Source organism: Notothenia coriiceps, unplaced genomic scaffold (genome assembly GCF_000735185.1).
Source record: "Notothenia coriiceps isolate Sejong01 unplaced genomic scaffold, NC01 NC01_scaffold00012568, whole genome shotgun sequence".
Lineage (NCBI taxonomy): Eukaryota > Metazoa > Chordata > Actinopteri > Perciformes > Nototheniidae > Notothenia > Notothenia coriiceps.
In genome coordinates, this window is record NW_011345269.1 from 81,655 (window position 1) to 107,884 (window position 26,230).

The window sequence follows — 26,230 nt, forward strand, 5'->3', positions numbered from 1 at the left end:
CTCAGTCCTTCTCTTCCACTTTCTGTTTCTTGCTGCTTCTCTCATCAGTAGTTACACACACACACACACACACACAGATTTACAGGGAAGAGATGATAATGGGCTTTGCTTGAATTCTCTATCCGTCTTTACTCGCTGTTCCACTCGTCCGCGTCTTCTGATACTTGTAAGACAAATCCTGTCTTCTACTTCCTCTCTCTATGCAGCGTTCACCTCTCGAAAACCTGCTGGCAAAATACAAATTATCTGCACGTACACACACCCTGAGATCAACACACAAACAAACACACACACACACACCTGCTAATACCAGACAAGGGTTTATGTTTTGAGACTTTTTAATGTATTTATGCGTTTGGCTTCTCCTGAATAATACATTGTTGTTTGTTACTCCATACTTTGGGAGGCACAGAGAGGAGGGGATATAATAAAAACACAGCACTGTTGAAAATGGGACGATAACTACCAGCTCAGCAGACAATAGATAATTTATTTGATTGTGTGGAACCAGAATGGTGACAACTGTGATTAGCAGGATTATTAAAGGATATATTTTCATGATTGTATTGGTTCATATACTGTAGTATGTGTATATAAAGGGAATACGTGGGTGAGTGGCGCTGTCTCACTATTAATGGATGTCCTCATATAAACACAACTTTACAGTCAGTAAAGACAGAAAGAGACCAAAGAGAAGCACCCAAAACATTTGAAAAATAAGATTTAGATTTCATTTTGGTCAAATGCACAACCATTAGTTGAAAGCAATGAAATAGTAAGCCCTCCAACAACTGTACATACAGTATACAAATTAATAAAATGTGCAGGTAACAGGCCGACAATTGTTGTTTATGCAGTACTTTAGTTAACGCTGCGCAGGTTCCGTCAAGTTTGTGAAGATGTTTCTTCATTTGCATGTGTCTTGCAAATTTCTTTTAATTGCAACGTTTTGAAACTGCAGCGCGTTTCTCCCAATGTAAGTGTTTTGGGTAGGTGTAACGCATTGGCACGGGTCGGCCACCGTAACAATGGTGCAAGTAAAATGCAAGAATATATACATATAAAGTTGAGTGAGATGAAACTGAATGTAGACTTAAATACTGAACCAATATGTGGACTATAAGCACACATATGCTATAATCATATGAAAGGGAAGACACTTCCGAGAGTTCAGGAGGTCAACAATCCTACGGCCAGTTTGATAAAACTTTATATCAGGGCTGAACATGATGGTCAAATTTCAATACAATTTCAATATCTTATAAACATCTATATTCCTCGCTGTACTTTGCACCACTCCTGCATTGCTACTTATTAAAGCCCCACTCCATCGACTGCACTCCCTCCCCGGAGTAACACTGTGTTCACATTGTGGCAGCAAAGGGCAATTTACGCGGCGCCTTGCTTTCAATGGTAGATTGATTGTGAGTTCCACCGGCGCTGATTAAAAGTGAGCAACCCGATGCTAAAACTTTTAACTTCTTCTGGTGTTAACATATTCAGACGCTAGGATAGTCAAGTGTGTGTGGAAAGTGAATCACATCGCATTGTCTGGTCTGAATGCCCCGATGAAGAAGTAGAGCAGTGGGTATTGATCCGGGTCGCCGGGACCAAGAGTCCTGCTGGTGTTCATGTTAGCCATCTAATGAGAGACTGTTTACAGCACGGTCAGAATGTGAATGAGTGGGAGGAGAAAACTCTGCAGGACCAGATGTCACGGCAAGGTTGACCTCAAGGCAGGCGAAATGTGAAAACTTATTAGGTTTTAGGTATAACTTAGGCAAGACAAGGCAAACAGAACAGAACATTTCGTACTACAAATTCACAACAAACAAGAACTCGACTTAACAGGAAACCAGACCTTAAATAGAAGTTGAACTAATGAGGGGGTAAGGTGCAGGTGTACAGGAGGTCATGTAGTTTCAGGGCTAATTGTGAACCAGTTAAACTAGGACAGGAGGGACAATCAAAACAAGCGGGAACAAAGACAGAAACCGATCTGACACACTGAGAGAACTTCAAAATAAAACAGAAACTAAGATCATGTCACCAGGACTGAGAAGTCATTAGAAGAAGGGAATATGAAGAGCCTTGTGAGTGACAGTTTTTAAGTCCTTATCTGCAGTGTAAAAAGCTCCAAAATGACTATGTTACATCAAAGCTTTCATTTGTAGGCTCGATATCAATGCTGACCAAGGTTGGTGACTACAGATTGCGTTTCTTGTTGCTGCTTTTTAAAAGCCAGCTTGTAATGCAAAGCTGAGTCAGTGGCTTTGGTTTGCATTAACAGTGACTTTAATACATCTGTAAGACAGCCATCAGGTAGCCTTATGGGGTAACATAATGAGATCATATTACGCACTGTAATAACGCAATACAAGCATGTACTATGAGCAATTGGAATGTGACGCTGACATTTTCCCCAGTGATAATAAAAAATAGGTGGTATTTTTGAAAAGATTATGGCAATAAAGAGTGATGATGATGAAACCTAATGATTATAACTTTGAAATGAAATTTAGATAGCATTATTATACATTCGATTCAGCTACTAAAATAGTTTTTTTTCTCCCTGAAAACTATTTCCCTCGTATAAAAGTTGTACATAACCTAAGGTTTCATGACTGCTTGTTTAGGGCTGTAAATCTTTTTTTTTGAGGAAACCGAGTGGTTGTACAAAACATTTCCCATGGCTTCTCTTTTCACACCCTAGAGCTTTCTGCTTTTTGTCCGTGTCAGTGGAGCACGCCTGATTTAAACACTTCCTCTCTGTGTTGCGTCTTCTTAACACTACATCCTGTCCAAAGTGGAATAACAAAAACAAAACACCATTAAATGTATATTTGTCCGTCAATTGAAAAGGTCAGTTTTATAGTGTTTATCCAAATCGCTTGACTGGTGATGCTGCCCATTTGACTTACTTTTCCTGACAACAATTTACTTTGTTTATTGTTTACTCTCTATCATATTATCTTCATTATTTGTGAGTATTGTGAGGACAGGCCAATATTCTCTTAATTTCTCCCTAGAATGTGTTTGTTTCTCACTCCTAGGCCTAACAATTGTCCATACAATTAGAATAATAGACACACACACACACACACACACACACACACACACACACACACACACACACACACACACACACACACACACACACACACACACACACACACACACACACACACACACACACAGAGCCAGTCTGAATTATTATTGCTTGCCAGAAAAGGAACAGAATCAATACAAGTTATTTTCATCTACTATTTACACTGAATAGATGGCGCTACCCTCTGCTCCTCCTGCAGCTTGCTTCGTTTTTCTCCCCAGACGTGCTTATCAAAAAAGCTGAAATTAAATTGTTTTCATGTTAAACAAGGTCCTATATTGCACCTTTTTTTTTATCGCTGAAATGGGCTTGCTGATTTGAGGCATTTACTGTATCTGATTGCAAATGTCTGTGTGTGCGACAGAGAGAGACAAATGTAGAGAAACAGCGGGTTTGTTGTTTTTTCAATTGATTCTCAATCTTCGGTTCCAAGCACTCATTACTGTGGTTTTTCTGCATTTGCTCACAAGAGATAAATTCTTGTATTTTTGTGTTGATTAAGTTTTCTTTGACATTGCTGCTGCTCTTTTAGTTTAGTACAGAACAAATCATTGAAAACGCTAAAGTCCTGACCAGATTCTGACCATTTACAGCCAAGACACGAAACACTGTGTGAGCAGTTTAATCCCAACATGGTATTCCCTTCCCACATTGCGTCTCTTATGCAGTTTTTAGAATTGCTGAGGGAGAGGTAAATTGCTTAGCAGTCATAAGGAAAGTGGGAGATCCTGTGAAAAAAACTAGAAAATGATCTTAATTTTGTGTCTCAGAAATAAACATCTTTCATTTTGCAGCACTGACCCAATAGAGAACAATTTACTTTAGGAAAGCTTTTTTAAAACTACTATCTTTGAATCAGTAAGTGACAGAAAACTGTTTTAAAAAGACCTTTATTTGCATGTGACTGTCAAGAAGCTTCATGAATGTGTGTATACTGTAGGACAATGTGTTGATATTGTGTGTGTTCATACAGATGTGAATGTGTTTGTATCAAGGACCATCACACACTGTACAGTAACTGACTTTTCAGCAGCTCTGAACAGCATATTGTGCCCAGCGGCCATCAGTCATTAGCAAATGTTGATGGCAAAGGCCAAGTGTGATTAGCCAACGCTTCGCTGCACATCACTGCTGATTTTGGCTCCCCCCCCCACCACCGGTTCCTGTTAATCAGGAGCTAATGAAAGGGAACTTGTGGCATATGTGCCACTTAGTCCCAATGAGTCCATGTACTTATTTCAACAGCCAGGGTGACGTTCTGAATGCATTGCTCTCTGATGAAAACTATGAAATGCCCCAAATCACAGCATCTTAGTGTTTTCTGTTTGTTATATAAAGCTGTTTTTGCACATTTGATTTATTCAGCTTTTTAACGTTTGTGCACACTATAGCCAAAGGGCTTGCTTGTTGCTGTTAGTGCTTCATCCATAGAACCATACTGTAGCTTAAGTGTAAATGTTTGCTGTTGTGCTAAATTTGCTAACTGGGACTAATGATTTTCATCTCACTAGTGTTTGATACAAGGTATCAAAACAATGTTTGTTTTCCATTAGCAAAAGTTCAATAAATTAAATGGTAATTTTTTTGTAGCATTTAGGTCAAGATTAAAACCCACCTTTAACTAGCCAAGCTACCGTTATTATTGCAATTAGTTTGTTTACTAGAACCAAAATGACAGCCTGCAAAATCAAGGACTAACACTTTACTCTAAAAGGTGCAGATATCGCTCTATTTGGTTGCCAATAAAGGACTCCCATTAAGGATTATGTCAAGGCAGTTTCTCAAGATGTGGCTTTGGAAATCCGCTTAGAACCTTGCTTACACTATCTGCAGTAGATAAAGAAAAAAGCTACAGGCTGACGAGTCAAGCCAAACCATGCAGTGAAAATGAGGCAAAAGATGTTCTTTGTTGCTTTCAAAAGGCCTGAGAGACTACCTCTACAAGCACTGACAGTTTTCCAATACGTAATACTTACTTTTTCCCAGAGGCCGTTAAGGTGACAGGAAGGCTCCAAGGTTAAATAGACTGTCAATCTGATTTTTTCTATTATACTTATCTCACATGTCTTTTAGATTGCCTGTGTGGATTACGTGATTGAAATAAAGTCAGTTATAGTAAGTTTCTACAGGGTGGTCATCATGGAACCTTTGTCGCTAGACATTGGATTGATTGTACAACACAATATGTCATGATCACTTTCCTCATGTACAGCATTTTAATAAGTCTAGAGACCCTCAGCTTCTCAATTGTTGTTTTGGCACACTTATCTTTATTTTGATATTTGTTTAACCTGTCCAGACTTAAAAGTTCTAAAGGACCAGGACAGATCTCTCCAGCTGTAGCTGCCCCTATACGCAGGGGTTACATTGGGATTTGATATGTGGGGGTGCCAAGGCACACANATTTCACCAGGAGACTATGCTCCAATTCAAACACTGAGTAAGTGCATTGAACAAATCAATGACTGGATGTGTCAGAACTTTCTCCAATTAAACAAAGATAAAACTGAGGTAATGGTTTTTGGAGCCAAGGCAGGACGTTTAAAAGTTAGCGCTGAGCTTCAGTCTGCAATGTTCAAAACAACAGATAAAGCCAGAAATCTAGGTGTAGTCATGGACTCTGACCTGAGTTTCAACAGTCACATTAAAACAGTTACTAAATCAGCATACTATCACCTAAAGAACATATCTAGGATTAAAAGACTAATGTCACAGCAGGATTTGGAAAAACTTGTCCATGCTTTTATCTTCAGTAGACTGGACTACTGCAATGGTGTCTTCACAGGTCTCACTAAAAAATCTATTAGAAAGCTTCAGCTGATTCAGAACGCCGCTGCTGGTTCCACACTAAGAAAGTGGATCACATCACTCCTGTTCTGAAGTCTTTACACTGGCTTCCTGTGTGTCAAAGAATAGATTTCTAAATACTGCTGCTTTTTATAAAGCTTTGAATGGTTTAGGCCCAAAATACATTTCTGACCTCCTGCTAAATGATGAACCATCCAGATCTCTCAGGTCTTCAGGGACTGGTCAGCTTTCTGTCCCCAGAGTCAGAACTAAACATGGAGAAGCAGCGTTCAGTTATTATGCTCCAAATATCTGGAACAAACTCCCAGAAACCTGCAGGTCCGCTGCAACTCTGACTACTTTTAAATCCAGGCTGAACACTTTTCTTTTTGTCGCTGCTTTTAATTGAACTATTCATATCTTAGACTGCACTGTAACTTTTATTCATGCACCTGTTATTCACGTTTTATTATATTTGCTTTTAAATTAGTGTTTTTAAATTCCATTTTCTGAATGTCTTTCCTTGTTGTAAAGCACTTTGAATTGCCTTGTGTTGAAAGGTGCTATATAAATACACTTGCCTTGCTACCCCCGGTTCTCAGGTAATAATTACAAATAACTTTATAATTGATAAAGGTTGAGGATCTCATTATTTGACCCTAAGGGCTATGCTGTGTATTTCGGCCCTAAAGCAACTGCTGCATTAAATGCACACATTGATGCCACCAAATTACACAATCAAAATAGAAAGTACTACAAAGAAACTGGAATTAATTTACATCTTAAATTATTAATATACAAATTAAAATGTTTACAAATATCCAACTGTACATTTCACGGTAAACAATTGAATCATCACCAAATTCGATGTTATTATGACCGGTCATAACTCAGCTTTATGCACTCACACATACATTTAGCATGGTTTGGAAACGGGCTCCGTGTTACAGAACGGGTTGGGTGGTTTGGCGGCTTCCGGGCGGGGGGTGGGCTGCGGGCTTCAGCTCCTGATCGGAGCCGATCGGAGCCGATCAGAGCAGAGACACACGTTCACTAAGCCAAAAAACAATATCCGTTCACAGAGATCTACTAACGAAAAAAGTTTTAACATATCGTTTTTTGTATATGACAAATTTGCGAGAGTGATGACGTCAGAGCATCGTCCTATGTGCCGGGGCTTAGCCCCGGACAGCCCCGGCCCAATTTAACCCCTGCCTATGCGTCTGCATAAAGAAAAGAAAATCCCTTCCGATGGTGTTTAATCCTAATGAGGTTGAGTTTTAGATCATCACACATGATAAAAGATGTCCATGTTCTTTTCAGTTTCCTGCCAAGAAAATGTCTCCAAACGTGCCCCTGATGTTTAAAGGTTTTTTTCTGCCAAACTGTGTGTTGTCCTTTAAACTACCTATACATCTCTGTATGTGGTTGTCATAAATGTCACATTCAGACAATTTTAAACCCGTCCTGCCCTCTTGCTGACACTCAGCCCAATAAATGGGCATTTAAGCAAACCACCTGTGCTTTATTGTACCTTTCAAGCGAAAGATATCTGCCTGGAAAATGACAGCTACGGTATAAAATGGTCTATTTTGGAATCATAAGACCTTAAAGAATTGCATCTCTGTGTCTTATCATGTAATTTATCTCTTTATCTTTAATTTTTTTTTTTTGTACAGTGATTCAACTCCTTATGCTTTTATCCCTTATTTTTTCAGTTTTGCATTTCCCATATCTCAGACATGTTGGTTGAAATCTATCCGGCCAACAAAGACACACACACGCACGCACGCACGCACGCACGCACGCACGCACACACACACACACACACACACACACACACACACACACACACTACTGTGAGACCACCAGCAGGCTGGACAGTGATGAGGGCTTTTCATTTTCCATTCTCAAGGGTAAAACAGCAAAACGTGTTTAAAAAAGAGCAACAGCTGCCGTTCAATGACGCTCTTTGAAGAACTACATCAAACATAGAGAATCATCTCGCAGCCATTGGCCTCACAGTAGAGAAATTGAAGGGCACAAGTGTGTGTTTGTGCGCCCAGCATGTTGGAGAGGTGTAGAGAACTGTTAGTCTTTTGGCTTTCCCTCAGTCCCTGCCTCCTGCTCTTCATCGTTTGGTTTAGATGTTGGGCTGCACATCCTCATCCATATTTAGTTCTTAGATATTGGTGTGTATTGATCTAGTCCGTTAATCTTGTTTATTTTCTTACCATTCCATACTGCCTCTTTCCTGCTCCCGTTCTGACCCTTAGCCTTATCTCGCTTCTACACACTTCTCTCCTTCACCACCTCTCAACTGTAAGCCTTTCCTCGTCTCTGTTGAAACCCCCACCACGCTCATATTCATTTGAAGTGCTCGTTGTTGCCTTCCTGCATTTCACTTGTACTTGCACTTCATTGCTTGTCAATCAAGTATTTTAGATTTAGATGGCATAAATGCCGTTGAATGCCAGTGAATTATTTAACACAAAATAAAATAAATAGTGCTATTTCTTTTTACTTTACACTCTTGAGGCTACTATAAACTGCATCCATTAAGATTTGTGCGCAGCTTACATACACTTGTAAACAAAAGGATTTCAAGTTAACACAGTGCATTACTGTAGGTTGTAAACAAAGCATTAACAGCAAGTTAGAAAAGCTTTCATGTTTCAGCTAGGTTGGATAGACACTAAATGTTAGAGGCCCTATTCTGCTTTTTGGTTTTTTTGTTTCCTTTTCCTGTAGTGTGTTATATAGGTTCTTTGTGCATGAAAGTAGTCTGCAAAGGCTAACATCACTACGTCCCCTTTTTAAATACAATGTATGGTCCAAATGCCTCTCTCAACCATTAAGCAAATAATATTGGTTTACTGTTCATATCTTGCGTTTTCTTCTTCTTCTTCTTCTTCTTCTTCTTCTTCTTCTTCTTCTTCTTCTTCTTCTTCTTCTTCTTCTTCTTCTTCTGTTCCCTTTAGTGTTTACTCCCTGTCTGTCTTCTTCGTCTGCTGTTCCCTTTAGTGTTTACTCCTCTTCTCCTGCTGGTGATGGGGTTGGGGGGTGGGTTCTTGATTAGAACACACACTGCCAAGTCCCCCCACATCGCATCATTGCATTTGATTAGCTCCAACCCCCTGCTCCCTCCCTTATCACTAGCAGCACAACGGGAGGCGCCCCCCCCCACACACACACACACACACACACACACACACACACACACACACACACACACACACACACACACACACACACACACACACACACACACACACACACACACACAGATACCTACGCATATATATCACAAACTCACTTGCCAGACTTATCTGAACTCCATGGCTGCCTGCAAATGTTCAGCGGAGTAAGTGAATGCTCTCACACACACACACACACACACACACACACACACACACACACACACACACACACACACACACACACACACACCGGCTGCTGCAGTTATCGTGGTGGGAGGGCATCAGGTAAAGCCAGCATGGCGCTGACAGTTACCTGTCCCTAATGAAGCATTAATAAAGGGCAGCGCAAAACAGTGGATCAGAGGGAAGCTGAACCCCCCCCCAACCTGCCTGGATGTCTGCTGGCTGCCAGGGGGAGAGATGAAAGGGGAAAGGATCACTGTAATCCCCCCTCTTTCCAAAAACCCCTCTGCCCCAATTTTCAGGGAGACATCACCTGCTCTCCAGATTATTCTTCTGAAAGTTCTGTACTTCTTAGTTTGCACGGTGTCAACGTTATACTCAATAAAATGAGACCTTGAATAATTAGATTATACATAAGCAGAATCAATCACATGAATCAGAACATTACATTTCCCAGGGGAAATTCGTTTTTGTGAAAGTTGCTTCATTCAGGAATAAAATGAGATTTCAAATAAATAAAAGAATAAATATATTTTTACAAACATAAGAAGTTAAAGTAAATATTGTGCATTAAAAATACACATTTTTCTAAGAACCTACATTTTTCTAAGAACCTAACAAATTCAAGTAAAATGTGCAATAAAAAGAAACATAATAATCGATACATAAGAAACAAAAGATGTAAAGGTAAAAACGTGCAGATTGTACTGTACTATAATATATAACAACAACAAATGTGTTAAAATATACAGTTGTGTTTTTGTATTAATATTAACATATTAATGATGAAACCATAATGGCTGGAATACCCAGTATTATTCAGTACTACCACTAATGCTTCAGCAGCTCTGCACTCCAAGCTGCTGAGCGCATGTTATTTTATTTTCTCTAACGTGCAAATACATGTAGTATTACTGCAAAGGTTTGCACAACTTAAAGACAAATATTGCATTTGTATGCATGCTGGAGGACAGACTCAGAGTTGCTGGCATTAAACAGATTTGTTTCAACATTTCTCTTGAAGTCATATCTGCAGCTCGGATTGAGTGGAGGTGAAGGTGTGTATCAAGGATTGGCTACGGCACCTGAATTCACAATTAGCAGGAAGACAATGCTTCTCCAAATGGCAGGCAGCGCCGGCACTCTGATTCAAACAGAGCAAACCTGCTGAGTGTAGATATTCCTGGAGGTGTGTCCATCCAAATGATGCATGCCTGTGATTAGAAAAACTTGGAGCCATTGTTCAGTTAGAGAGCCAATCAAATCCAGGTCTGACTTTGATTAACTAGCAGGAATACGTCCAAGGTGCTTTGGAAAATAAGCTGTGGGGAAATTCATGTGGATAAATCAAGTGATAGTGTTGAATAGAGCATTGCAGTAATGACGTATTTGTGTAGCTGGAAGCCAGAAGTTAGCATAGCAAGGGCTCCCTAAAAAAACACAATGTTTTTTTGTAATTTTGTAGAAAGATATTTAGCAAATAGATGTTTATAATATTAGTTGAGACTGGTAAAAAATATTTACACCACTTTAATGATTTTTGAAGCGTACAGTAAATGCAATTGCCAGAAAGTAAAAGCAAACGCAATGCTAAAATAACCTAGTCAATAGTTGCGTGACTCTTCACCGCTAAGCTAAAGGTGGTTAATATTTGCCTTTGAATGTTCACAGTGGGGTATTTATCTACGTATTTTATGTTGTACAACAAATTGTGAAAATCTCTCATAATGTTCTGCTAATGATGGCACAGGTACTTGTTGAGGCATCGAAGCAAAAAACGTCTAAAAATACTGTTGAGTTTAAATTAAGAGGACGTACACTAAGTGGTCAAATGCCAACTCCTTCCTACAGCCCTATATTAGCCCCCAGAAAGTTGGCCTTTCTTCGGGCTCCTCTCTACTCATAGGCTAGTGATGTCATCTCTGTTTGTGCTGGAACGCCATCTTCAGTGTCACTTTGTGTCTTTATCGCCCAGTCTATCTGTATCCTTATCTGCTTTTTAATTTCTTATTATCCTTGCCATCTAAACTCTCGCTGAGCTTTCCTCCAGCGAGAGGAGACTGATCTAATTGGCACCGAGGATCATTCTAATTTAGCGAATCCGGCTCTGCCGACTTCTCAACTCTTTTTTTTGTTTTGCCACCTTTCACATGATAATAATGAGAAAATATAAGCGAGAACTCTGTGATGTTTACTTCAGCAAGCGTGTTTCTTCTTCTCTTTTTTTCTTTTTTCAGTCATATGGGTTTGTTACACAGATCACATTCGCTCAGGCAATTTGCCTTCTTGTCTGAGTCTGAGAAGGGAGGCTTATCTGCACTAACACCCCATTGAGGCCGCGCTTCGTATCCAAATGGGCCCCTGTTAGCATTCAAATCAGGAGCCCCTACCTCCGCTTCCTATTCTACGTTGCTCTTGTGCTCCTTACTGTCGCCCCCACCCTTATTCGCTGTCAACAGGCTGGTAAGGGAGGCTGGGGTAGAGAGGAAGAGCAAGCCTGGGCTATTATTTAATGAGATCAAGAAGTGCGAGGAGGTTTCCTGTCACAAAGTAAACAGGTGATCTCCGGGCTTCTTTCCTCCTCTTCCTTCTCTTTTTCTCGGGAGGTGTGACTGCCGCCTTAACAACCACCAATTTACAGAAGCGCCCAGACAAGGTGCTTCTACTTGGCAGGACACATGCCTACTCAAACCATCTTCAACAGCAGGTGCATCAAAACAAAATGGCTGAAGGTTATTTCTGCTATACGCTAGAGAACACGTGCTATTTTATAAGTGGGCATTGTGTAGTGATTGTAGCGTGTGTGATTTAACAGGACTTTTTACCTGTTCTGGCAACAAGGTCATTTCCGCGGCGCCATCAGTGTGTCATTGTTCACATGATTAGACCCAATCGCTATCTAGTCATCATTGTCTGCCTCTAAAAGCACCACAGATGGCTCACAATGACTTATGATTTCACTAAGTCATTTCCCATGAGTCTCCCCTAGTCTAGAGCTATAATTTAGTACTTTATTTTGAAGTTACTTCTGAGCCGTCTTTGTCATAAATTATGCCTAGAGCCAGTCCCTGCTGCAATACAGTACACATATAAAATGAAAAAGTGTTCGTTACCGAACCTCAAAAGGACTTGACAGGAGCGGGGCGGAAAAAGAAATGGGGGTAGAAAAAAAAAATGTGTCCTGAAGATGAAGAAAGCAAGGTGGGGGGGAATCCTTTGATCAAGAGCACTCCTCGTAGCACTACTGTCTCCTTACACATCCATAATATATCCGCTGTGCATATTCTAGTCCTGAAACAAAATGCACAATATATGCGATTCAATATACCCACCTTCCTTTAAATTAAATCCTTCATGTTGGTTGTAACAAAAGAGGGGATAATATCAGACATGGGTAAATGTTTATTCTAAAAGTGGCAGGCTTAGGAAATGAGAGGGCTGCCGGCGCTCTCACGGGAGAGCGTGTTTGTCCCTGACAGTCATAAATATGTATCACGCAGCGAGATGACAGCGATAGTAATCTGATGGCCACCTTTTGTCAAGCATATGAATCCAGAGGAAAAGCTTGAATACGGGCGGAATTAAAAAGTTGCACCCTGTCCTATCGTTGGAGTGAGTCACTCAGCGACAAGTGGCACGCTGTTTAATTAGAGTGGAAACAAAGTCCTCCGGGGGGGAATACCGCTCTCTCTGAGTCTCATTTGTGGAAAGGAAAATATTCAGAGGGTTGCTTTTCAGCCGTGTCGATTAAAGCATGCTCGAGCATAGCAATAGAGAATGTGTTGTGAATGCAAAGCTCCTGAATCAATTGGAAACCAACCGTGTTTGTAGCAGTACACGGCTGTGGCAGTTCGTCCTTACCCAGGGGTGTCGAGCACTTCTTCAAAACCCAGAATAACTGCTCTGAGCTTCCAGCAGCCACTTAAACAAGGTGGCCTGTCATCCATGGTGCACTCCAGTGTACAGTTACAGAGGGTGTCCCGGAGTTCAGCCGCTTGACAGCTGTATTCTCCCCTCCTTTGCTTTTTCTAAACCTTGTTTTCATGTCTGTGTCTCCGCCTGCAGCTCTGACGGACCCCTGCTCTGAGGTGACCTGCAGCTACGGCAGCACCTGCGCCGAGTCCTCGGACGGCGTGTCAGCTAAATGCATGTGTCCCCTCGGCTGCGAGGGCAAGCGCGAACAGACCGTGTGCGGCAGCGACGGGAAGGACTATCGCAACGAGTGTGAGCTCCATCAGCATGCCTGCAAGAACCAGAAGAACATCAGAGTGCAATACCAAGGGAACTGCGGTGAGTGGTCTCTTTATTTTACTGATACATTCATTTAGTCTATTGGGGGTCCAGCAAAAGGAAACAAGAGGCCATTAGAGTTTGTCAAAGCCCAAGGTACCAACTTTTTATCGTTATGATTTACAAAAATTACAACTAGAAAAAGCACTAATCAAAGACCAAAACAGTTGAACCTCACTAAATTGTCCCATCAAGATGACCAAATGTGTACCATCTCATGCCATCTCAAGGGGATCATGACTTATAGGGTAAGGAAATCATATTTATTGTCTATTGTTAAACTTAGACTGACCTTTTTTCTTTCAATGTCAGTTTTTGAGTTACGAAAAAGACCTAGCCATTTAGGAGATACCTTTTCCTATTGAAGCAGTCGGGGGGGAGTCAGTGACGGTTTAAAATCAATACAAATGTTGTTTACAAAAAGTGTGAATCACAACAACAATGAGAGGTCCTTGAGCATACAATCATCAATCAGTAAAAACAAAAAGAGCGAATAATACTGTAAGGATCAATATTATTTGAGATTAGCTGTGGAAAGACAGATACGCGCACACACACACACACACACACACACACACACACACACACACACACACACACACACACACACACACACACACACACACACACACACACACACACACACACACAATCACCATGATCTCACACACACACACACACACACACACACACACACACACACACACACACACACACACACAATCACCATGATCTCCCTACAGGATTACACCTTGCAGAGATAATGATAACAAACAAGTGAAAAGCAGAAATCCCTCACATTGAGCTGCTGGATGCTCATTTTTTAGGGCACTTTTTCTTGATAAATGACAGGAATCACTACTTTTCTTTCTCCAAGATTCTCTTCTCCTTTTCTTCTCTGTTTACTACCTCTGGCTTTTTGTCTTGTTTCTCCTCCACAAACCCCCCTTACTTACGGCACGCCTTTGCTAATTCTCATTTTTCATTCATGTTGCTTTGCTTCACACAGGTACTCCTGCGGTGCAAATTGTTGTTTTCTCTAAGTAAGTCTTCGCCGCTGTCGTTATCGTCGGAACCCGGATTTCTTTCTTTTTTTTGCTCATCCTTGTTATCATCAGGCGATAGTTGTTTACTCCCGAGGCGCTCAACTTTGAGGTTTTGTTTGTTTGTTTGAAGCCAGATGGAGGGAAAGAGAAGCAGACAGCAGCTCTGTCTCTCAGCAGCCTGAGCCTCCGGGAGACAGAGCTGCATGCTGGGAAAGAGAGATGGATGTGCAGGTCCGCCAGCCTAAGGTTGCTCGTATAAATCCAGCCGGAGTCGGCCAAAGTGACCTGAGTTGGCCCAACCTCCCTGGGGAAGGCCAGGGCTCGGGGGACAAATCGGCCCTTATGGTCCTCTAAATTTCCTTGCAGCCATTTCATCTAAAGCCTCTGCTATTTCAAGTCGCTAGCCCGAGCTGGACAAAGGCGTTTGATTTATACGCACGGCTAGTCTTTGCAGCAAACAGGCCATTCTTTTTGTAATTACCCTACTTGCTCAGCTAGACGAAAGCATGGATCCTGGAAGCTGTTCTTCTCACTTTATGGGAGGTAATGGTCTTTCCCTCAGATAATAGCCTGGCTGGCGGATGAGGCACTGCATCATGCCGAGACGCTGCATGCATTACGATAAATTAAAAAAAAACCTGTTTGCTTGGTTACTAGTTCCTGCAAGCCTTTGCATTGTGCTGATAGAAGACAATCCCAGGCCTGGCCAGAGCCGAGCGGTCACTCCGGCCTCCGAGCCCCGCCGCCGCCAAACTCCCTTTTTGTGTCTCCGCATTGTTGCTCCTTGCATCCCTGCCAGAGGTCTTTGGAAACCATTCCCCCTTATTCTCTCTTTGTGTTTGCCTTTCCCGACGATAGGGTGTTTCATCCTCGGTGCGTTTTGAATAAGTTGCCGGCAGCTTGGCAGCGATTCGATAAGTCACGGTGCTACATAAATCCTTTGTCTTCCTACATGCTGAAATGCGTGGCGGGCAGGATAAAGCTCCTATAACATGAAGTCACTCCCCCCCGTCCCGCACATCCACAAACCAATTCCATTATGATCATGGTTGATACGGCCAACGTGCCAAGCCGACAGTCCCCTGTAGGTGCCAGGGAGCAAATCGAAGCACCGTCTCTTCATCCATTTCCTTGTCTCAACTTTACATCCAAGGTCCTATCAGCTGCTGGGCCCCTGATAGTATCTGTGGAGCCACAGTGATGGAGGGTCATGTCTGCTCTTCCCTTTATTTGTCTTTTCTCGTCTCTTCTTTTTTCAATTTACTAGGCAAACAAAAGTTAATGCTTCCAAACGTTTTGTTGTTTACTGGCATTTAAAAAAAGGACCTGACCACATCCTGATATATTCTAATGTTTTTTTTTCCCATGCCAAGTAATTGCTTTACTGTTTTTACAGAGGAACAAAGATTGACTGATATGTTCTTTGATTAAAGCTCTCTTTTTCAATCCCACAGGGTCTAATTAACAAGAATAGATTTTGAAATGTAATCCATGATAAAAGTGTTTGACGTTCCTGGCTTCATGAAGGTGTTTCTCTCCACAGACCCATGTAAAGACAATGAGAACAGTCTGACCACGCAGTGCCGGGTGGAGAGCATCACCCGCCAGTCCATCTTCTCTCCCCTGCCGGAGTCGTGCCCCCCGGGGGGCGAGCCTCTGTGTGCCAGTGACGGACATACATACCCCAGCAAGTGCGCCATGGAAGCAACCGGCAGGCGGAAAGGCATCAAGGTCAAGAAGATCCACAATGGGAAATGCAGAAGGGAGGGTAAGGGCAGTTTGTTTGAAAGTCAACTGGGATGCTTCAATTTAGAGCTTTTCAGAATCTTGCTCCATCATAAAGCACGGTTATTGTGGAGCTGAGGGAAGAAAAAAAAGTCTGCTAGTGGGTAGACATAAAAGGAAGTAAGGGAAAGTCACACACTCGTAACTCCAACGCAGGCTTTTTATTTTTACGTCCCACTGTTAGGCAAGCCATTTATGATTTCGCCCTTACTTTGCGTTGTTATAATAGCTATGACTTGAGCTAAATCAGCTTAATACTTTCCACAATCTAGCAACTCAAACCATCCTTTCTGAAATGTAACCTTTTATAACCAACTGATCCACCAGCAATTGGCTATTGTTGTAATTTTCATAAAGAATGCCCAAGCCTTGTGTTTTTGGGGGTTTTCCCTTTCCTGTAGTTTGTAGGTGTCTGTGCATGTAAACAGTCAGCAAAGTCCCACACATGAACCAGAAAAGCATATAAGTGCCCCTTTAATTCATCTACAGTGCTCCGGAGATAACACATCTGAAGATTCAACTTAAAAACACCCCAACAATGTCATATATTCTTAAGATATTTGCTTCCAAATGCACGACATGGGTCTACTGAACAGAAATCAGAAAACTGTATGTATGGGTTTTAATATGCAGGAGGCAAAACAGTCACAACACATTTGCAACCCATGGTGATATGTCCAATACACATGACTTCTTTCTAATATTTGATCAGGTGTACTGTAGTTGACTGTGTAACTGCGTTCCGCTGCTCGGCACCGAGATAAATGACTCCGGGGTCTTGGGGTCCGTTCTGTATCCATGCCAGCAGTAGTCTCCTCCGGCCAGACAAGAGGCTGCAGGGTTGTTATCTGTGCTATTAGAACAGGGGGTTTAAGCCTCAGTCAACACAGACCTGTAAGCTTTTACTGTACATCTGATAACCATCGGAGGAAATCCAATTTTTCCCTGCTGTGTTGTCGGCTGGGGGCCTGATAAACCTACTGTTGTGTTGATTCAGTCATGTCCTGAGACCCCCTGACAACACCAAAACCAGAATAGGTCGCTGCATGACCCCCTTTGGTACAGTCAACAAAAAAGTCTGACACACACTTCTTAAACACACACACATCTTCCTGTCCGCCCCGCTTGACAGACTGATGGAGGAGCGGGGGGATTAAAATCGCACAAATTCCCATTCTGACTTTATGTTCTTGAGCAAATGGATGATCTTTTTTATTTTTTTCATTTCTTCTCTGCCTCTTTCAAATGAAAGAATGATTCAATTTAAAACAGAGATCCATGAAATCATATCCCAAAGCAAATTACAAATTGGTGTCGTAATGAAATGTGCCATTTCGACTTATAACCATGACATTACACATCCTTGTAGCCCTCTCGCTCAGATACAGCGGCGATGTAATTAAGTGTGGCATGACAGGCTTTTAAAGAAAGCAGAAAAAGGAATTGAATTGCTGTACCAATTTGATCCACTGATCAGGAATGAAATAAATTCCAAGCCTAGTGGGCGCCTCCAGAACAGAGGCCTGCTTCAAATTGGATTTGCTCACTTCAATGGCAAATTTGCCGTCGCACATTAGCAGTTTTCCTTTCTTTCTTCCCAATTTACACTGTAGATTTCTGCTTAGGGAGTCAGAATTTAATGAATATAATAGTTTAGACTTTAACTTGACCCTACAAAATATTGAATTCCTTTGGGGTTTCTAATTTAATAAAGTTTTTGGGGAACTTTTTTCATTTAAGTTTGGGAGCATGGCAAACGTGATGCTTATCATGGCTTAACAATTACAAAGTAGGATTTTTTTGGCCCAAAAGTTAAGAAAATGTTCTTAGAATGTAGTACACACTATCCTGAAGAGGAACTACTGCTAACTATTACTTTCAAATAACATCTAAAAGGTTCATCCTCCAAAGTCTTGTTCGGTAAGAGCAATCAATACTCTCCAGAGAATTTACCTCAAGTTCATCAAATACAACATGAAAGATTTCTAAGACAACAACAAATGGACTGCTACAATAACCAGGCAAATACTCACATAAAGTAATAAAGAGAGACTCCTTTTTATGACCAGTTTTGTATCCGTGCACCAGCCAGCTCTTAAACCTAATGTGTCTGGTCTTAAATCTGTTATTATTACTTCTTCTATTAAATATAATAACATTGATTTTTTTTTGTTTTCTTTAGTTGTGAACAGTCCATAATTATTCTTAAAACCACTAATACACTACAACTAACTTAATCATGGTAACATATAATCAATTTTGGTGAGTTGTTAAACCGCCTTTCTGCTGCTGAAAGAAAATCTTTAACCGTACCAACGGCATCAGTCCACCCTAACATGTAATTACTGTTTGAATGGAAATCAAAATGTGCCCGTTATCAGACTCCTAGTTTTCTAGTTTGAAATATTTGTTTACGCTTGCAGAGTTCTCCTGTTATCCTTTCCTTAATAGTAATCAGCCTGTCACACTTTTACCTAAATAATCCTCTGGAAACCAACTCTTAAAAAAAGACGTGTGACAATAAAAGAGAACCTGACAGTCTTTAGTGGCAACATGTTACAATAACAAATGCTTCCATTCAAGTTTACCGATTGGTCTACAAAAGAGAAATCCAAATAGTCTCTGGCTCAGGAGGTAAATGGTTATCCTCCAATTGGAAGGTCAGGGGTTCAATCCCGATTCCCCTGAAGTCAACATGTGAATGTGTCCTTGGATACATCTCCCCAACCTGCTCCTATTGGAATGGACTCATGTGTGGAAATTAGGGTTAGGGTTAGAGCAGGTGGCGACTTTTATGGAAGCATCTGCCTCTCTAGGAATTAGTCTGAACGGGTGAAGGCTGACTTGTACATTTAAAAGCAATTTGGGGTGTCGCAAAGACAAAAAAAAACACTATATGAATCTAGTCCATTTACCATTTGGACGATCCACAAATTCTATATAAATTCCCTTTTTGTCTTTCATTTCTCTGAAGCATTTTGAATTGCCTTGTGTTGAAAGGTGCTCTATAAATAAACTTGCCTTGCCTTTCTCCCCGTCTCCTTCTTCCAGATGACTGTCAGGAGGAGTGTCTCTTCAACGCCGTGTGTCTGGTGGAGCAGCTGAAAGCCCGCTGCTCCTGCGACCCCATCGAGTGCGACGGAACCTACAAGCCCGTGTGCGGCAAGGACGGCCAGACCTACACCAACGACTGCATGCGACGCAAGACCGAGTGTCTGAGCAAGACCCTCATCTCCATCAAGCAACAGGGGCCCTGTGGTGAGTGGAGCCGAAGGAAGAGAAAGGAACTCTCCCTGCTTACTTTTAATGCATATTCAATGTGTGTTTTCCCCTTCTTTATCTTCTAGGCCAACTGTTTGTATGTCTGTGCTTTACTGAGAAACGGTTCAGTGATGCTCTTTGAAGAAGGGGGGTTTGTTGGGGAAACTCAAGCCGACTGTGTGCCTTCCTTACAAAAAAAACCCGGTGCCTTCACTCCTCCAGCTCCCATCCATCTCCTCATCCCTGTCACGCTCCATCCCTCCATCTCAAACTAAATGAAACGCCACCTTCATGTTTCATTCATTCACACTCTCTGTTTTCTACTCCTTCACCAATGCAAGTCTTCCACTTCGGTGGCTTTTGTCGTATTTTTCCCTCCCTCCTCTTCTGTCTTTGTCTCTTGTGTGTTGCTTATTCCTGTATATAAAAAAAGCTATTCTTTCTTGTTTCAGTGCGTCACTCAGTCTGTCTGTCTGTCTTTGTCCCTGTGGTCGTCCTCCTGGCTGCCTGGCTGCAGGTGGAAAGTGGGGTCACCCAGTGGGCGACCTCATCAGGTGGATTCTGAGGGGTGAAGCCCTCCCCCCTCGCTCCCAAAGGACCTAACAGCAGGGGTCTTGTACAGCTGTCTTTTTCCTCTCGCTCCTTCTGTCTCTTTGTGTCATCAATGTCCTTTCCGTCTGTTTACCCCGCTGAAAAGATGTGATCCGTGAGGTTGGAGAAGTCTTCCTCTGTCCCTGCTCTCTGTGCTTTATTTCCTGTCAACAAAAACAACTCCTCCTGTTCCTACCTGCCTTAACACCGCTCACATCTGACTCCTGTTTTTCTGCATGCAGAAAAATGCATGCAAGCTCTTAACCTCACAACCCCTCTCACCATCACCTCATAAAACTTGCACCTGGCCAATGAATGCAAAAATATCCATATTTTTTGCCATTTCTGAGATTAAAACCGTCACTATGGTTGTATTTTGACTGCATTCCTTCTACTGCTAGGGTTAGGTTGGAATCCCTTATTTCTGTTTCTTCAAGGTCTGAGTTATTATTCAAAATAATTTAGCTAAAGCAAAATCATTTTTAAAACATTAGCATTAAATGTGAAAAATCGTGGGTAAACTTAATTAGGCCATTATTTAATTAAAATTGCAAACAACTATTGGTAGGTATCCATTCGGGAGTTGAACAGGCTTGATCAGATGTGTTGACTTGACAGAAATGATAACATTTGAAAAACAGTTGTCAAATTTCCTGTGACATCATTCGCAGGTTTCACACCTTTCGCACCTAAACCGTACTCTATGTATTCATATAACAGTCAAACCTCTAACTAACTTTTTCTAACTTAGAATTAATGATGATTCATTCATTTTTTACATTCATTCTGATCTTCCTTCCTGAGAAAAGTAACATCTTTAAAGAGCTTTGACAGTAATCTATGCCTTTGAATTGGGTGTACCTCCACGTTAGCACCTCTTAATAAGTGAGTTTTGACGGCTGATCTTGTAGTATTCGAACCATCTCCTGAATTAGAACCGTTTTTGTTGATTCCCATCATAACTCCATACCCCAGCATGCATGATAAACCCGAAGCTTGTGCTGCTTGGTGTCATACATAATACTTCAACCAACAAATCCACACAGCAGACACGGTGTGTTATTTTGTCCTGAGTGCCCCTCCACACTGCCATTGTTGTTGTGATAAAACCAGAGGGATGTGTCTGTCCCCCAGGCGTCAGGGTGGAGCTGAATACCAAAGTTATCTCCAATTGTCAGCATCGGGAGGCTCCAGCTCTCATTAGCATTATTTGTCCATCTGCACTGTGCATAAATTAAATACGGGGAACCGGCAGTGCGAGCTCTTATGTGTTTTGCTCCGTTTCATTATTTCTGCCAAGTGGTGTTTCAGCCTCCTCTTCCTCCCTCTTTTATTTTGTTATGTTACATGCCTTCTCTCTATTCATCCTTCCTCCCTTCCCTTGCGCATCACAGCCGTCAGCGACTGGTTGTATGTTTCTTTAATGCATTTTTATTGACATTTGCATATTTTTCAAAACACAGCGCCACAAACGACCCCCTCCCTCTATTCAGTTTTAATTAAACATCAGAAGAGGCGAGCGTAGGTGCCCACAGAGGCTGTTGGTTTAGTCAGACGGATGATATGCAGGCATGTGTGTGTGTTTGTCCATGCACATGTTACAACTTTCTTTCTTACTTTCTTTCAGTCTTCTTTCTCCGTCCCCGATCTTTCTATGTTTCTTTCTGTCAGTGTTTTATCACAATTAACGCAAAAGGATTTTTAGGCTCTTCTTCTCGAATCTTCGCGCAGCTGAATTAATCTGGTTAACCACAGCGGTACGAGCTGAAGCAATCAGATTTTGTTGTGATTTAATTGCAATTAACGCATCAAAAGAATGCCATAATAACTACATTTTGATGCCAAATTGTATTTAAAAAAAAGTCTGAATTCATGCTTTTTGGGGGCTGTCAGCAAGAGAACAAGCAAACAAATTGTTAATTTCTGGAAAGGGTTCATCAAAACATAAAAGAATGTCAGTTAAATTAGTCATAAAATGAGAGCAGCATGATTGACTAGAAATGTAAAAACTCACTGGCATTTAAAACATACAAGACATCTTTAACGGCTTTTTTCCTCTATTTAAGATTGATTCAAGAAAGTCCGGAGACGGTGATAGGCTTTCGCCAGAGTATCACGCAAATACATTAATGGAGAATAAATACAGGGCGTAAATAGCGCTTCATGGCACACATTTGTGTGTTTTCATTTAATAAGTAAACACACTATTAGAAGGATTAAGTCAAAGTTACAGAGACATAAAAAAAGCCCTTTTCAAAAACGGATGAATGCAATATGAGATTTGTGTTCGGTGCGTCTTTCCATCTTCAGAAAAGCCTGCCTTGTCAGAGATCGATCAATAGCCCACACTGATCACACACTGTATACAATGTGGGACACACACACTTCTATTGTGCTCTATTGTGCTTGTACTCTGACAGTGACTGGCAGTGTCAAAAGAAGCCTCCACAATGCTCGCTGTGTGATCGTGGCGCACAGATTTTGAAGGCTTCAGGCGAACTTTCATGCATCTGCAAAGGAAGAGTTTGATATATTAAATTATCATTATTTGATAAATTACGATCCCCCTCCTTGTTTCATTGGCTGAGTGGTGCGTCGGGGCCGGGTGATCGATCGCCCTGTCAGCTGTCAAACGGATGAAATTCTCCAGTTCTGGCACCGTCGTAAATCTACTTTCATGTGGTTGACAGTGCCCTAATATCAACCCCCCCCCCCACTCCCATGTCAACCCTCGCCTCCACAAAGAATGGTCATGCAACACATGTCTATATTTCCCGACTGCTGTCCTCCCCGGAACTATTTCATTGATATCTAAAGCTGGTCAATTTACAGATTGAGATGCATGGCGTTTAGCTGATTAACTTACATCCAGGCGGAGTCACAAATCTTTTCCTTGAATCTTAAGTGCTGTGACACTTAAGAAAGAAAATATATTTCATCACCAAAGAGGCAGCTGGTTTGGCATCCAAATCAACAGTTGTGATTCCTTTCTACTCTGGACTTTATTTCATCACGTTTCATCATACAGAACATTTTAAGCTTAAGTAAAAGTCCTGTTTTTTTTATTCTCCCTTTCTTGTATGATGTCAGCACAGCAGGGCAGCAGCACGAAATAAACATGGAAGTGTGCGTGCAGGGTTGGATATTGTTGCAGTTTTCTATTTAGAGGACCAAACAATAGTGGTAGTATTGGCACACTAACATTTTCAAAGACTCACAATTTTTTTTTTCTTGCTTCCTTATTTGGTTGGTTCTTTCAAGGCTCATCAAAAGGATTCTTATACTTTCGGCTTTAAAGCTGTAAAATGCTGATGATTTGTCAGGAAAAGACAGAAGGTAGTCCACATCTACCGTGCTTTCACCAATAATGATCAAAATAGCTTAGTGGGTCCTCAACTCCTCCTTGCACCTGTGTGTAATGTACTCTGCTTAATGTGCTTTTGCTTGGACCAGAGATATAGTGCCTGCAGCTTTATGTAAAGATATTCGGAGCTGCAGCGTGAGTAATGAAGCTTTGAAAGGACATGGTTCCATCACCGTGAAGAGTTGTCCCTAACCTGGTTGTGTGTGTTTAAGTAAAAGAGTAAAAGAGAATGAACTGATCTAACAGTAAAAAAACAGCCACATATATGAGAGTTATTAACAAACGACTTACAGTAGTCTACTCAGACTAAAGTTGTTCAACTCAAAACTTCTTTAGGCTAAAAAACAACAACATTTGTTTTCTTTCTCTTGGCCCAAGTTATAAAGTATCACTCCCTGCTTCTTTCCCAGAATGTGTTTTTTCTTCTTTATTTGCCCCTTCAGGCTATTTTAGGGCATATTCAGTAGCACTTTTAATCAATTGAAGCTGTTGCTCACCACAACTCCTTGGAGCCTGTCGACGTACTGGCCTCGCGTCTGGTGTTAGCAGAATAGAAAGTGGAGAGTCTCTTAATTGGTAGTTCATGAAGCATAAATACAAGCCGCAGTTGGGCTTTTAAGAAGAGGACAATTCTTAAAAAAAACACTGAAACACACAGTAAGAGAGTAACACATTGTCAGGTAAACTAAGTGTGAACAAACGAAAGAGGCTAGTTTTTTTGGGTGAATAAATCTCTATTCACAGCTTTTTTGACATTTTCTGTGTGCACAGCTGAGTGTGCATTTTTGATTGCAAGCGCAGAAGAAGAAAAATTAACTAAAGGAAGTGCGAGCGAGTTGCTTGAAATGTGTCGTCTGTCGCCTTCGGAGGTTAACGCGAAATCACTCAACGGCAGACACATTGTCATTGACAAAGAGCTTTGCAAAACGGGAAAGGAAATGCAGTCACCTTAGGTGTCAAAACTCTGTTAAGAATATTTTATTATTTGCATGTTTATTTGATTAGTATCTCTGCCGGCTGCAGTGATTGGACTCACAAACAGTCGGCGGCTCGGGTATGTGAGTCAGACTGAGATCACTAGTGCTGTTTTTCCTAATCAAGTTAATTAGAGGAAGTGCCGAGGGAGCCGGATTGACAGCAGCCAGGGAGCGCCGGTCCACTTACTGCGGCCTGCGGGCTGCCATCCAGCAGAAATTGTAGAGGATTGTGGGTCAACAGGGTGCCGTCAGTGACTCGAAGCGTAGTCGGTGTCATCAACCAAACAGTCCGCCAATTTATTTGATTTCATTTCCTGTTTCCTCTGCTCTAGCTCTCCAGACTTAATTAAACGTGCAATAAGCACAGTCGTTTTCATTTTCTCTTATGTTTGCTTTTGTATCAAATCGAGAAATCATATTTGAAACTTCCTGTGTCACAATCCTCGAGGATAATATCGCTCGTTTTGGATTCCTTTTTAGACGTCATCTCACCTCTGATGGATACATGTCACAAAAATCAGGGATCCCAGCATGCCTTTCTTCTTTCCCCCTCGCAGTTTTTTGCTTGTCACCATGTTTGAAGAGCAGCGTGTTCCTATCTGTGATATGTACAGAGCCCCCCTCCTGCCTGTGATAAGTGTTCACTAGTAGACAGACACAGCCCGCGGGTATCCCTTTTGCTGTATGCTAATATGGCCCTTTGTCTGCACCTCCCTTTCCCCTCGACTAATATAATACATAAATGTTTTTAATGTGAGGGAGGCAAAGGGAGTCGGATCAAAGCCCTGCAGGTGAAAATCACAGAGGGCGGGGCACGATGAACATTGAGTCCCGCGTTTTAATAGGTTGTTGGTGATTCTCCCTACCAGTTGGCTACTACAAGCATCACCTGGATTACACAGATTCACTGCCCCGCAAAAAAAAAAACAGGCAGCGATTTGGAATTGCACACAGACCCGAGGGGGGAAAAGTCCAATTTACATATGTATGAGCTGAGCGGAGATGGGAGGAAGCTCTCGCCAAAATAATCTCCCAGCATTTCAGCGACATGTTACGGAGGGGGTTAACAGTGCGCCTGCTCACTGCAGCAATGGCAGACAGTACTGTGCCATCACGGCCACCTTACAGGGGATTTGTTAAGCTTTAGAAGTGGCTTTACCAGTCAGATGGTGATGGTAAGAGGGTGGTAATGATACTGGACAGGAGGGCATATATCAACATCGAACGAACATGTCCTTTCAATTTTTTCATCCAAGACCTCTCGTGTTGATATAGCATGGCCGAACCTGTAGTAATCCCCTCCTTGGCCTGAAGCAGGGCTGTGCCATTCAAATACCATACTAATTAAGAAAGAGAAGTTACACAGCCGCTGGCAGTTAGGAGACACACTCAGAACGTAAAGTCTCTTCCACCAGCCTCATGGTACAGGAACATACTGTAGCAGAGTGCACAGCCGCACACCAGAATCCCTGATTAGAAAGAAATATTCATGATTTTTTTCACAGTTTGACTTTTCCCCAGCCCACTCACTGCACCTGCTCAGCCACTAAAACAATGCCTCGGCCAACAGGCTTATCACGTGTTTGGCACTGCAGATGTTCCCATTCAACTGTCAAGCTAATTCCCACATAGAAATA

At 41.7% G+C, this 26,230-nt stretch overlaps 2 protein-coding genes across 2 annotated transcripts in view; one reads left to right on the plus strand and one right to left on the minus strand.

The window, feature by feature from the left end:
• Positions 1-26,230, minus strand: part of pde6d (phosphodiesterase 6D, cGMP-specific, rod, delta) — an 818,526-nt gene that overhangs the window by 32,843 nt on the left and 759,453 nt on the right. The window lies entirely within an intron of this gene.
• Positions 13,323-26,230, plus strand: part of LOC104947445 (agrin-like) — a 42,965-nt gene continuing 30,057 nt past the window's right edge. The window contains exons 1-3 of the mRNA XM_010773453.1: positions 13,323-13,569; positions 16,159-16,383; positions 19,452-19,658. Of these exons, the coding sequence (XP_010771755.1) occupies positions 13,323-13,569; positions 16,159-16,383; positions 19,452-19,658 (679 nt within the window). The remainder of the gene's footprint in view (positions 13,570-16,158; positions 16,384-19,451; positions 19,659-26,230) is intronic.